At 41.3% G+C, this 14,329-nt stretch overlaps 1 protein-coding gene across 2 annotated transcripts in view; it reads left to right on the top strand.

The window, feature by feature from the left end:
* Positions 1–11,380, top strand: part of Eef1e1 (eukaryotic translation elongation factor 1 epsilon 1) — a 12,675-nt gene extending 1,295 nt beyond the window's left edge. The window contains exons 2-4 of one of the 2 annotated variants that reach the window (XM_005355063.2): positions 1,310–1,510; positions 2,809–2,904; positions 10,769–11,380. In XM_005355063.2, coding sequence (XP_005355120.1) covers positions 1,310–1,510; positions 2,809–2,904; positions 10,769–10,909 — 438 coding nt within the window. In that variant the 3' untranslated portion in view covers positions 10,910–11,380. The remainder of the gene's footprint in view (positions 1–1,309; positions 1,511–2,808; positions 2,905–10,768) is intronic. The other variant, XM_005355064.2, reaches the window with a different exon arrangement.
* Positions 11,381–14,329: the final 2,949 nt, after the last annotated feature.

Here is a 14,329-nt window from a genome sequence, read left to right as displayed (position 1 = left end):
TGAGCATCCAAACTGCCTAGGCTCCCACAAAGCCAGTAGGTGCAGTAGGATCAAAAACCCATTGCGAGGCAGGGTTTCTTTGTGTAGCCCTGGCTGCCCTGGAACCCCCCTGCCTCTGCCTCTGCCTCTGCCTCTGCCTCTGCCTCTGCCTCTGCCTCTGCCTCTGCCTCTGCCTCTGCCTCTGGGAGTGCCGCTGTCGAGGTGTGCACCACCACACCCAGGTCCTAGTTAATACTTCCACCAGGCGTGGTTTTTAATTTTCCAGATAATATGAGGTCCTCTTGTCTCCAAGGCACGCTTGTGGTGCACAGACAGATGAGGCAAGCAAAACACCCATATACATAAAATAAAAAAATTAAGCTTAAAAGAAAACCAAGCAAACAAGCAGTCCTCATTCTTGGGGATTTTATAGCCTATAAAGGGGGAAAGAAACCTGTTTCCTTTGTCTTGTAAGGGTTTCAAAGTTGGTTTTAGGTGAAGTCTCTGAGAGTTCTCAGAGCACGGCCTGTTGGGTCATGGGAAGGTTACATTTCCTACAGTCTCCCCCGAGTAAGTGGTTCCATGAAGAGGTGATGAGCATCACTCCCCAGAAGGAAACATCTGATTGCTGGCACAAGTAGCTCATGCTGGCTACTTGCTTTTGTGGTTTTAGAACTGCTACAAGGCACAAGGCAGGGTTGCGGAGGCCCTGGTACAGAGAGTCTCCTCAAACTTCTATAGGCTTTGCTTAAGTAAGAAACTTTTATGGGGCGGGGGCTGTGGCTCGGAACAGGGAGAGCCCTGGGTTCTACCCCAACAGCACAAAAATAAATATATAGATTTATGTTACTAAACCAATAAGGTTCTAAATTTCAAGAAGCTGTATAATCTAATTGCCTAAACAGGTATTATTTGGTTTATGTGTGAGGGCAATCTCTTTTCTTGTTTTTTCGTTTTGGGGGCAGGGTCTTCCTGTGTAGCCCAGGCTGGCCTGAAACTTGTAATCCTCTTGCCTCAGCCTCCCGGGTTGCTGGGATTATAGGCATGGGCCACTGCCTGTGATCAAGGGTGGGGAATTGTGAGTGAAATTAATAAAGTATTGTGGTTTCTGTTGTTTTCTCATGTTCTGAATTTTGGTAACATTTAGCCAGTATTACTATCAGTTACATCATCCAGCATGCCATTAAATTATAAACCCTATGACTGCTGGTGTCCTAACTTTCAGTTATACTTAATTTAGTATTCTAGAGCATTTCCAAAAATTGGGGATTTTAGTGCTTACCTCCAGTTTTCAGTCATGATAGTCTTTGTTTTTAATTTTTTTTTTAAGGTTCCAGTTCTGCAAACAAACAATGGTCCCAGTCTAATGGGATTGGCTACCATCGCGACCCATCTAGTCAAGCTAGCCAATAAAGAACACTTGCTGGGGAGCACCCCAGAAGAGAAGGCAATCGTTCAGCAGTGGTTAGAGTACAGGGTCACCCGAGTGGATGGACACTCCAGCAAAGAAGACACCCACACTCTGCTGAAGGTATCTTAACTGTGTCTGTAGGCCGTACTGCAGGAGCCTCGAAGCGGGAGACCTTCCCCTCAGGGTCGTTACTTGGTGGCCTTCTGTCCCATTCCCCTTTACACTGAATGAAATGACTGAGTCCTGTGAGGCATCTACACAGAGACCTAGCCGAACAGTGGTTACCAGTGCCTAGAGGAAAGGGAGAAGGGGAGCCATTTAATGGCAGTGCTTTAGTTTTGCATGATAGAAAAGCTCTGGAGATTGGTTGAGATTAGTGAGAAACTGAACATGCTTATCTATACAGGCTCAGCCTTCCAGCTGCATTCTTAACCATTCTTGAAATGGTTAGGTGGTACACTTTATGTTATGAATATAATCCTAATTAAAGCATTAATATATAACAAAGTTTTTGAAATATATACTATTTATATATTTATAGGTATGTATATGTGTGCATATCAAAAACCAATACGTTTTCTAGAGATAATCATCTGAGAAATTTTTTACGTTGGGAAAAATTTAACAATAGCATGATTTTTAAATTTTATGTCTATAGTTTGTGTGCACATGAAGGTGGTGTGGGCACCTGCAGGCGGAGGTCAGGGCTAACCTCAGGTATCTCCTATTTTCCCCACCTTGTTTGGTTGAGACAGGTTCTCTCACTAAACCCAGAGCTCACGGGTGGCTAGAGAAAGTTGGCCAGCAAGCTCTGGGGATTCCGCTGTCTCTGCTTGTCAGCACCAGGGTTACAGGCAGGTACTCACCTCCTACTGAGGCATCTCCCTAGCCAGAGTGAGCATGGTTTAGACATGATAAGAACAAAACACTACACTCTGACATGCTCATAGGTGGCATTTAGAATGTTGCTTATGTTGTTTTGTTTTGTTTTTTTCTTTTAGATGATTGGCGTCTAATTTGTGATTTCTGTTGTCAATATTTGTCTGTTTCAAAAGTGTCTCTTCACACTGCTCTTTCCCCAGTCAGCCCGCCCCATTCTCCCAAGAGCCGACATGTGCCACCACAGCCAACTTAAAGATTACGTCCATGCGCCGGCGGTGGTGGCACACGCCTTTAATCCCAGCACTCGGGAGGCAGAGGCAGGCAGATCTCTGTGAGTTCAAGACCAGCCTGGTCTACAAGAGCTAGTTCCAGGACAGGCTCCGAAAATACAGAGAAATCCTGTCTCAAAACCAAAAAGAAAAAAGAAATTAAGTCTGAGTCCTTTTCTTTGGTTAGCCTTCTAAATGTTTCAATCATATGTCGCAACAGCTCATTATTACTCTTTTTAAATTAAAGCGTTGTTATTCTTTTTTTAGGATCTTAATTCCTACCTTGAAGACAAAGTCTACCTTGCAGGATTTAACTTTACCTTGGCAGATATCCTTCTGTACTACGGGCTCCATCGCTTTATAGTGAGTATTTAAGGGGTGGTTAGCTTTTATCTGTAATATTCAGAATCACTTTTTTTAAATGTTGTGAATTTTAGTCAGATTTACATTTCAACTTATCAATTTTTAAATAAGGCACTGTGGGCAAAACTCGCCACATAGCCCATTTGTGGAGCTATGTTCTTTCTTCTACACTTGACTCCTGTGTTTTCAGCTTCTGCTCCCGGCCTTCCGTGGCTATGCCTCTGGCTCTGTCATCATCATGCCCTGTCTTCTGTGCACCTTCCTACCAAAGCTCGTGAATCAAGTATCTTGGTTGCCAATCTTAAGTTGATGACTCTTGTTTACTTATTGCCATCAACTGTCACCCCCTTCTGCTTGACTTCAGCCGCATCTTCTTGGCACCTTCAGCTTCTTTGCTGTGCTGTCTAGTTACCACCATGTTAAATGCCTTCATTTTTTTGTGCACAGAGCACTCTGTTTTAGCAATTACGTAAGTATAGGTTGCTAACTCTGATGGCGGCTAGGCTTGTGTCGTGATCGGCTCTCCTTCCCTCCAAGTGTCTGTAGGTCTTTCTCCCTCTGACTCCCTTGCCGTAGAGCCTTTCTTCACAGGCTTTCTCCTTGTTCGTTGAATTCTTTCCTCTTTAGCCTCCCTGCTTAAAACACCCCAAGCACCCTTCTCCCATTCCTGGCCTCAGAAGGGCATTCCCCAGCCTCACACCTTAGCTCCTCTACCTTGCCAGCCCTTTCTGGGTCAGCTCCCAAACTCTGTTTTCTTTTTTCTCTCATTCTTTCACATTTATCCTCTAAGTACTTGGTTACGCTCCACATTTGAAATCATGTGTCGTCATCCAAACTTACTGACAACTACAGACACCCCGTTTTCTCTCACTGTTCTTTACTCTGTTTAAGCATCAGCTCACTACTACTTGCAGTGTTCCAGTGGGCACTATTAACTGAGACACGGCGAGGTCCGTCAGAAATCAAGTAATTGACAGACCAAGTCCCAACCCAGGCACTTTGTCTCGAGTTCATGCCTTCTTAGATCTTTTTCTCTGCTTTAAAAACAAACAAACAAACTCTCAGCTCCCCAACACCCTTCTTCCATTGTGGGGGGGAAAAGCTTCAAAACATTTTCTCTGTTCTCCACTTTGTGGATCTAGTCAGGGCCTGGTGTTTCCACTTGCTGGGTCCTCTCACCCCATCTCTTCTTTCCTGGGATCTGGAGTGACTTTTGCCTGTGTATCGGTCAGTTTTATTATCTCTAGTCCATATAAAGAAGATGTGAATAAGGTGGGCGCTATGGGATGAACCTGGTGGCCACTAGGATAGTCTTTCCTAAAACCAGGCTTTTTCCTCCTCAGTAGTTCAGTAAATCCAGCAAGTACAGTTTTTCAGCATGGAAAGGTTTTCTTTTGGCTCCTGCCACGCTTCTGGCTTTGGCCCTGTCTCTCTGCCTAAGCTGTAACCTGAGTCTGCTGGCTACTGGGTCTTTCCTGCACGTATTTTTGCATTGCCCTCTCACTTTCATCCTGGTCTTTGGTACCTTCCTCTCCAGTTATTTCTATTTCCTCAGACATCTGTCTCCTCCAACATTGCCTCCTTGCTTAGGGCTGTCTCGGGCTCCTGAAACATACTGAAGTGCTCCTCTCTGTTTCTGTTTGACCCTCGTGGAGGACTTCCTAAAGCTTGACTTTGTTTTGCTTGTGCTATAATTGCTATTCGGTAATTTTTGTCACAAACTGCATACATCATAAATGTAGAGATTTGTCTCACATCATTCCTGGCACATATAGTCAGGCTTCCATAATACCCAGTAAACATGAACAATGTATGCTGCCCAAGGGAAAGGATGCTTATATACTTGTGTGCATATATTTGCAAGGACCAAGGCGGATCTTTCTAAGGGTCTTACTGTATAGAGAAGCCCTTTGTAAACCCTAAACCACCGCAGTAAGAAGTGATACAGTTAGATTCTGCCCTCTGCAGTAGCAGGATCCACATCACCAGACTGAGCCAACCACAGAGCAGAAATACAGAAAAAAAATGACATCCGCACTGAACAAGCACAGACTCCCTTGTCTTTACCTCACCGCTACATTGTAACATCTGCTTATCCCAGCACTTACTGTTGTATTCTATAGCACCAGCTCCTACAGAAACTAATGAATTGTTTATTGTTAATTCACCACTTAAGCCATACTTCTCAATTTGGATTTGCTTAACTTTATTAACAGTTATTCCCCAAGTTGGGAATGGTGACACACACCTATAATCCTAGCACTTGGAAGACTGAGGCAGGAGGGTTGCCCCAAGTTCAAGGCTAACCAGAAGTACATAGTGAAATACAGGACAAAGGAGGCTTTCTCAAGGGGGTGCATTGTGTTCTGTAGCACCATAATGGCCTAGTTGATTAGCTTAGCGCTCCCTGCTATCCACTTAAAATTATCAGGAGCCTCCTGTGTTGCCCACTACGCTGTATTTCAGAGGGTCATAAAAAGAACATAAGCCGTTCTTTTTTTTTTTTTTTTGGCTTGTTTGTTTTTGTTTTTTAAGACAGGGTTTCTCTGTAGTTTTAGGGCCTGTCCTGGCTCTTTTAATCCCAGCATTTGGGAGGCAGAGGCGGGTGAATCCCTGTGAGTTTGAGACCAGTCTGGTCTACAAGAGTTAGTTCTAGTACAGACACCAAAGCTGCATAGAGGAAGCCTGTCTTGAAAAAAAAAACAAACAACAAAAAAAAAAAGAGGTAACACAGGAAAAGACACATGACAGATATGACAGAATATGATTGTCCTTGGGTAGCCAAAGAAATTGATGTTGTTATGTAGTTTCTAACAGGGTAGAATGGCCATATAATTTCTCATCAAAAAGGAGAGTGGCAGCTGTGACAAGATGCTTTTCGCTACTCTACTGGTGCCGGGAAATATAGTAGTAGGTGAATAGTCCTGGAAATTGGATAGAATGGGACTCGTTTACACAAAGCCAGGAATACTTACATCAGTGTCTTATTTCTTTTTCCCCGCCTGACTCTCAGCACAGTGGCTTTTACAGATGCAAGCTTATGAGATTAGCAATATTAGGTATTATGTACCGTATGCTTTCCTGTTTTACATCATTCATCTCTAGTGAAATGTAGAGTTTAGTTATGTCCTTCAGTGCGTTTAGAGTGATTTATTTACATGTGGAGAAAGCATCACTGGAGCTGAAACATGAGTCACTGCACCTCTTTATTAAGCTCTAGCTTCAATGCATCTTAGTAGCGTCTTCAACTTAGAATGATGACGTGGCACAACTTACCTCATTTTAAAAAAAAAGCCTCCAAGGTAAAAAGGATTTGCTGCCAAGGTATCTAAGCATTTCTCCTGGTGACAGACACAGTCTTTCAGCTTGGGGGCCCCTGACTTGACATGAGCAAAACCGTAACTGCCTTACTTACTGGGTGTCAGGACAATTACACTTCAGCGGAGTTGTCCGCTTTACACACGTAGCACATATTTTGTGTTATTGATATTTAATACTGGAAGAAATGTGCAGTGACTATCAGCAAGCTGGTGATTGTCTGCAGAGCTCTAAGGTCTGGTCCTTTAGCATGGAGCTGTCATGAAGAAGGACGATTCCTCCTATCTAATCCACACAAATAGTAAAGTGTATGAAACTCATGCAGACTAAGTGCGGGTTTGCATTCTCCTCTGCTGGGCTCATGTAGATCATGGGAGAAACCTGTGCAACATTACTCTGCTATCACACTGAACAAAATCATAATTTTATAGTGCAAAATACTGCAGTTATTTAACTGTGAGTCAGGCCTTTGGTTTTCAGGAGACTTTCAACTGTTTCCCTCAGTTCTGAATATTAAAATCTGAGTTATCCTAATCTTAGCCATTTAAACCAACTGACATTTCCTGTTCTGGAATAGGTATCTTCTCTCCCTGTAGTGACTGTTGAGATTAGAGGTATTATGGTTATCATTCTCAAAGCAACATTGAATAGGATAATTCCTAAATCTCTATGTTGACCATTGTTTTGGGCTTGTACACAAGTCAAAGTGTGTGCCCTCTCCCAGTGCGAGGGCAGGCAAGGTATTCGCAGGAAGAAGGGCCTTCTTAAGAATAGGCCTCATAAGCTAGAACTCTGGTGATAGGGTGACACCATGGTGTTAAGTGGCATTTGTTAGTTGGATCTGAGTATACACAGGTGTGAGAAAAGTGACTGCTAGGTATTAAGTTTGGCTTGGCCACCTGCTTTTCAGCTTTGCTGGGTTAACAGTACACTGATACCTGCCCAATCCTGCATTTCTTCACTTAGTGTTTTATGTTGTTGAATTCTTACTCTGTAATCAGCACAGTCCATGAAACAAAACCTTTAACAGTCAAGGAACCTCTGGGTCATCAAATCTCACACACACACACACACACACACACACACCCGATTGTTTCTGTTGGCTGAGTTTTCTGAGACCAGGTTTAACTTAACGCATCTTGGCATATTATATTATGCTTTGTCAACAGTGCCCTAGTTGTGACTGTTGATTCCAGCTCTAGTACCAACTGCTTTCTTCCGTGATTCACAGGAGGGACTCTGAGGAGTAATTTTTATAAAAATGGTAAATGCAAGGCAAGGTAGCTATTTAACTGGGTCATTAATACAGTCGATACCGTAGTGGGTCCTGGCTGTGCAGTTGCAAAGACACCTGTGTGGCCTTCTTCCAGGCCAGTGGGGGCACGTTCAAAGAAAGACATTTACAACTGCTGCTTGTTGCAAGGCACTAAGTGACAGTCCCTTATAATCAGACTGTGCCTCAAGATTGTTAGAACCCTTTGTGACGCCGTGGCTGGCCCATAAGACTGTTCTGAGCAGAGATGCATTTGTTCTGAGCACCAGTGGGATATGGGTTCTTGGAGAAAGAAAGGAGAAGGACAAGAAGTCAGTCTGAAGCAGTTCTGAGAACATAGACTATGGGAGACAGCCTGGTGCCGGCGGAAGGATAAAGCCTGCTCTAAGGCCAGGCTGCAAAGAGTTGGTTTGAATGTTTCCCACGTTTCTAGTGGAAAATAAGTAAACCAGAATGTTATCTGTTTGGCTTTAAGGTTCAAAGTAATTGCTAAGTTCCAATATAAACAAAAATGAGTACGTAGGAGAGAGAGCCGCCGGCACCACCAGAGACTCACTGTTGTCTAGACCAGTGAGAAGCAGGAAGCAGCTTTTGCATTGTGTTCCCCATGTAAAAAAAAAGGAAAGTAACTAGGTGGTAGTGATAGAAAGCTGTGCTGTAAATGAAATAGCCCAGAACCGTTTTGTAAAATTAGTGTGAGTTCAGTAAAGAGAAAATCTCCTGCTTAGTTTGTTGACAGTAAGTTATGTGAAAAATGTTTTTTAAAAAGTAGCAGAGGTAACACGCCAAGTTTAGTCATCATTTTCTCAGACTCAAACAGAAGGACATTAACTGTGTTCTCTGATCCATTCAGGAAGCCTGTGTATTACTAGTAAAAGAGTAAGTTAGCTCAAATCAACCAAGACTACTGTGCAATAAATATCTTCCAAAAATTGTCAAATTAAATTTGAAAATATTAGACTTAGAAGCTATTAGAAGCCGGGCAGTGGTGGTGAATGCCCTTTAACCAGGGAGGCAGAAACAGGTAGATTTCTGTGAGTTCAAGGCCATCCTGGTCTACAGAGTGAGTTCCGGGATAGCCAGAGAAACCCTGTCTCAAAACCAAAAAGAAGGAGGAGGAGAAGCTATTAGAATAAAATGGTTTTATCCTTAGGTTAGATGATAGTCCTTATTAGAGTGTGGAGTTAGTAAGGGGGCTCTTATTTATTTTGATTTATGCCATCAATTGGTATTGTTTTAAATAATGGGCCTAGTAGCAACAAATACTAGTTCTGTATGTTAGCAAATGTTTCACAGTATAGAATATGAAATATGCATATTCCTTTTCACCTGGTTCATAATCTCAGTGCACAAGCTAAAGAGAAATCAGATAATTGTTACTACCTTTGTGTTTGGAAATGTATTATTCTGTATTTTATTGCATCTTGAAAAATAACACGCCATGAGATAGTTAAGTGCAGTTTTGGTTTAATGAAATAGGATAAAATTCTAAGAAGTTTATCATTTATTCTTTCATTTCGCAATCAGTACTGGGAATGAAGCCTAGGACTGCTAGACAGGCGTGCATTCTGCCACTGAGCTACACCCCTGTCCCTAAACTATTTTAAAACCTTGCTTTTGAGGACTTAGGCAACTCAGTGGTAAGAGACTTACCTGACATGGCAAGGCCCCATATTCAACCCTTAGCACCAACCAAACAACACAAAAAGAACAAACAAAAACCCAGTTTTCTCTTGAAAATTTATAATATATTGGTAGAATTTTTAAAAAGTTAACTCATTTACAAAGTGTTTTGAGTACAAACTAAGGCCCACAAGTGTACCTGCTATTTCTATGTTGATGTAGCACATGCTTCTGTTATTTCTGATGTAAAAATCAGGAACATGTGGAACCATAAATTCTCTTGTAATAAAATTAGCCTTTACAGTAAGGTTGTTTGGTGATAGTTACCGCACACTGGTGTGTCCTCCATATCCTAGGTCCTGTGACTTGACAGGTATTTGTCTCTTAGGCACACCTACGAACAGCCTTGGGACATCATCTCACTAAAAGTGCCTCCAGACATACAGACCTCTGCCTGGTGTGGGCCTGTGGCGCCAAATTGTTTCTGTGTTTATTTTCTTTGTGTTATAGAGACTTACAAGTTCTTTATAAATGTAGAATTAACCACAGGAGAAGGGGCTTATACCACCCACACACGGGATCATGGCTGCCAGTTATCGTCCTATTTGTCTTCCTCTTACTGAACAACTTAATTCCAAAATTTGTCTTAGAGAAAAATCTTGAGTTCCCATCTACTTTGGAATTTGATCCCAAGGGAATGATCAGCACCTCTGTCTTTGCCTCCAAGATAGTTAAGTGCCTTGAATCCCTGCTGCATCTAGTAGAGCGTAGGTCTTTACTGCCCACAGGTTGAGATGTGTTTAATCAGCTCCTTTCTAAGTCGTGAGCCACTAGATAGCCTTTTCTTGTATTAAACTCTGTAAGCACTTAAAGTTAAAGCACTTAAGCAGGTCACTGTCTTCAAGTGGGGTTTTCCATCTGAAGTTGAAAAGGAAGATAGCAATAGTCTCTGTGTGTATGTGCATGTCTGTGTGTAAATGTATATATATAAATAAATAATGTGTGTGTATCCATACTCTTTTCTTTTTATTAAATGATGTTCTCTTGTTAAGTATGTTAGACATCAAAAACTCCATTGTTTTTAAGGCTTGCTTAGAAATCAGATAAAGAAAGAACCTTAGCTTTTTGAAAACTCTTCGATAGATAGATAGATAGATAGATAGATAGATAGATAGATAGATAGATAGATAGATAGATAGATAGATAAATAGATAGATAGATAGATAGATAGATAGGCAGGCTTTTTGAGACAGGGTTCTCTGTGTAACTGCCCTAGCTGTCCCGGAACTAGCTCTGTATCTGCCTCTGTCTCCCAAATGCTGGCATTAAAGACGTATACCACTACCACCACCTGACTTATTTTCTTTTTTCTAATATAGTGATAAAAACATCCTTTGGGCTTCTAAATTCTATATTAATGTCAATTTTTGTATTTATGGAAAGCTTGATATTTTCCTAGAAAGCACAACTGGTTTTGAACTGAGCATTAAAATATTAAATGTATTGACTATCAAAATTGCCTGTAGCTTTCACTTCTGTGTAAACATGTTGGCTTTGAAAACGGGGGGATTAGGTGTCAGTCACCTCCCAGTGTTGACAGCTCTGCTTGTGTACAGTGAATATTATCTGTTGTTTTCAATCTCCATTTAGGTTGACCTGACGGTTCAGGAAAAGGAGAGCTATCTGAATGTGTCCCGCTGGTTCTGTCACATTCAGCACTACCCCGACATCAGGCAACACCTGTCCAGTGTTGTCTTCATCAAGAACAGACTGTATGCTAATTCCCACTAGAAGCCCCTGCTGTGCAGCAGCAAGATTGGACATGTAATGGAAAATGTATTTTGGACCATGATACTAACGTAAATTAACATGACGTCGTTTCTTTGTTAATGTTGGTAGAAGTTTTAAAGTGTAGGTTTGTCTGAATGTTTTATTTGTCCCTTAGTTGAAGCTTTGCAATTTTTTAGTGTAAAAATTCAACTCTTATTCAAACAAATCACGATTGGATTACAAATTATCTCGTATTTATAGGTTAAATTTATTAATAAAATTTGGAGATCAGTGGCTCAATCTTAAAAAAAAATTACCCTGTCAGTGTTTCACATCTGGCTTTTTCATGTTTTTAAAATTCATTTTCTTCTTAGATATTTATAGTAGTTTATTAAAACTTATGATAAATTATGCTAAGGATTCAGAAAGGGAAGATGGATATTTGTTCTCAAAATATTTATGTGAGCTAGTAAATGTGAGTTTAAAAATCAACTCTGCTTGTTTCTTTCTTTCCTGTAATCAGCATTTACTGAGGTGACACTAACTTCTGAGCCCCCACCAAGAGGTTAGTTAAAGGCATCCCTTTAAGCTAATGACTTCCTCTTGTCGGGCATCTTGAAAGACAATGTGACTTAAGAAACTGGGCCTCAACCATCTCATCAGTGACAGAAAGCCAGCCAGCACTCTCAGAGTCTGCCACTGCAACACTGAAGAGCAGGGACCCTTGGACACTGTTAATCACGGCTCTCTTGATGCTGTAACTCTCACCAGTGTGGTAGTTGTGGGTTATTGAGAGTTAAAGAGCCTGTCTGTCCAAATAAGAGAAAACAGAGTTGGGCATTTCATGACCTTGCGTTTTCATAACCCAGCCATGGTCATTAAGGATCACAAATTCAAGGGCAGCCTAGACTACACAGGGAAACGTTGACTTAAAGAAAACGATGAAGGGCTAGGGTGTATGTAACTTAGTGGTGAGTGCTTGCGGAGCACCCCTAGTCCTGTGTTCAGTCCCCAGAGACAGAAGGGAGGGAGAACCTAGGTAGTACTATCCAAAGTTCTAGGGAAAGAGTAAGAAATTTGAAAATATTTAGCACCAGTTGAATCTTACTGTTACTGCTAAGCATGAGATTCTAAGCAAAGCAAAAGCCCTGCTTCTAAACATTACTACAGTGGAAACCACAATCTTTCAACACTTGTGCTTTTGGGGACATCTTAGCTCCAAAACATGAGTGTTCAGTAAAATAAATGTACTTACAATGTCAAAGAGCAAATGAAATGGTTGCACACTGTAGCAATCATATTACAAGGATGTAGCTCAGTAGAGAAGTGGCATCAGTCCGAATTAGACCACTCTCGCCCTGTAGTAGTGATGAGACACTGGTTAAATCCATGCAGCTGATGAAATTCCTGGAGTAGAGGTAGGAGTCACTGATCTTGTCTCACTTCGATGGTAATCATAAAAACTGGAAGTCAGTCTCTTCCCACTCCATCCCTGAGACGCCAGCCTGCTCAGCATGTGACTGCATCTGAGCTAGGACAGAAGGTGGCAGTGCTTCATCTAATTGTGGAAAAAAATAGTCACGTTACCGCCTGTAAAAGCCAGTCTTTTTTTCCTTTAAGGTGTTGTAAAATGTTCCTTATTTGTTCTTATGCTTCTGAGGTGTCCATGAGATACACCTGAAATGTGACCACTCCAGTGGGTGCTGCTCTCCTTCTGAAAAGTGCGTGTCTCTTTTCCACCAGTTCTGTCTGTAATGCCCAAAGACCTGCTGCGCTGACCATTCAGTGATTGCCCTAGTGTGTTTTTTACTTGGGGGTAACATACAACACATTCTTGCTCTTAGAGAATCTACACCCCGACAGCCTGTGAACAGGCTCCTGAGGGAGGGCACACAAAGATTCTTTTGGGAGCTGCCTGACCCCACCATTGTCTGGAAGTAAATACTAAGTATTGAATATAACTGTCTACTGTGTTCTGGGCCCTGCAATGGAAACTTAACGTTAACTCGTGCTGACTTACAAAACAAAGAGGACAGACTCTGCCACATGAGGAGCAACACTTCAGACCATAGTGGAATAAATGAGAATTATATTACCTTTCAGGATTGGTGACAGCCTGTCCATATTGTTCAATGATGCTCTCATGCTGATGGGTCTGTATTTTGCATACATGTCTATATTCTACATACAAATTTCAGAAACAGATAAAGAATTCCAAGTAGGAAAGCATTGCTTTTCAGTCAAGAGTTCTTGGGTTAATTCACTAACTAGGATAAATACTAGTTTAAGATAAGAAAGTAATATCAAAAAAGGTCATTTGTTCATAGACAAAGTTACATAAAATTCATGTATTTTAAGCGAACTTCGCAGCTGAACACTCCTCCAGTTAATGGATTATTTCAGCAAAGTTTTTACAGACATAGTTGTTCCCACCATCTAGCTGCAGACAGAAGTATGGTAAAAGGAACCCCAGCTGATAACTGGAGCTATAGATAGTACCAAATTCTACATATACTATGCTTTTTCCTATATGTGTTTGATAAAAATTATAAATTAGGCACTGTAAGAGACAAATGATAGAGTAACTTTGGACAGTTAGGACAATACATTTCTGCCACAACGGTTAGTCTGACAGCCAGGATAGTTACTAAGCTACTAATGGGTAGGTAGGGTATACAACGTGAATACATTGGACAAAGGTAACTGGCATTATGGCAGAATTTCATAAAGTTCCAAAATCATCACAATGTAACATGAACTGTCTGTTTCTTGGAATTTCCACTTTAATATTTTTGGTCTACACCTGGTAGTGGGTAACTAAAACCAGCGTGAAATCTTTCATGGGATGGAACTGCTGTACATGGGAATTTTCCTGTTAGACACTGGTGTCACCTCTTCCTAGCTATAATTAGGGGACAGAAACAGACACGGAAGGTTTCCTACAAGGACAAGGCAAGAAGGTGACAGCAGCAGAAAGGATGGCCCACTGCTAGCACATGGTGTCACCGCCCCTTAGAAGTGTGTCTGATTTAGGAAATCCTTGCTGGAAGTCTGTCCAGAATTGCCTCAAGATATGATGATAAAAATTTAAACAAACCTACAATTAGGAGTGTAGAACTGCCCTGTAGTCAGCTACACATACATCACTCCAACAGATAAAATACACAAGAGCTGACAAGTAGTCAGATTAGAATCACTGTGAACTGTCGCCTTTTCAGGTATACTTTTTTCTTAACATTTGACTTCATTCCTTTAATGATAAAAAAAAAGACAAATGTTACATGAACTTTAATATTAATCTAGCTTTGACAGAGATGTGGTGATTTAATGGATTAGTGCATTTAGCTTTTTTACCCCAGAGAGCAATATTTCTTCTTTCTCTCCATAATTAGATAATCTGCTGCTACCCATTACCAAGGGCACTAAATTTCAAATTCTCTG

This window comes from Microtus ochrogaster, chromosome 16 (assembly GCF_000317375.1).
Source record: "Microtus ochrogaster isolate Prairie Vole_2 chromosome 16, MicOch1.0, whole genome shotgun sequence".
NCBI lineage: Eukaryota > Metazoa > Chordata > Mammalia > Rodentia > Cricetidae > Microtus > Microtus ochrogaster.
This window is presented reverse-complemented; position numbering and strand designations above follow the sequence as displayed.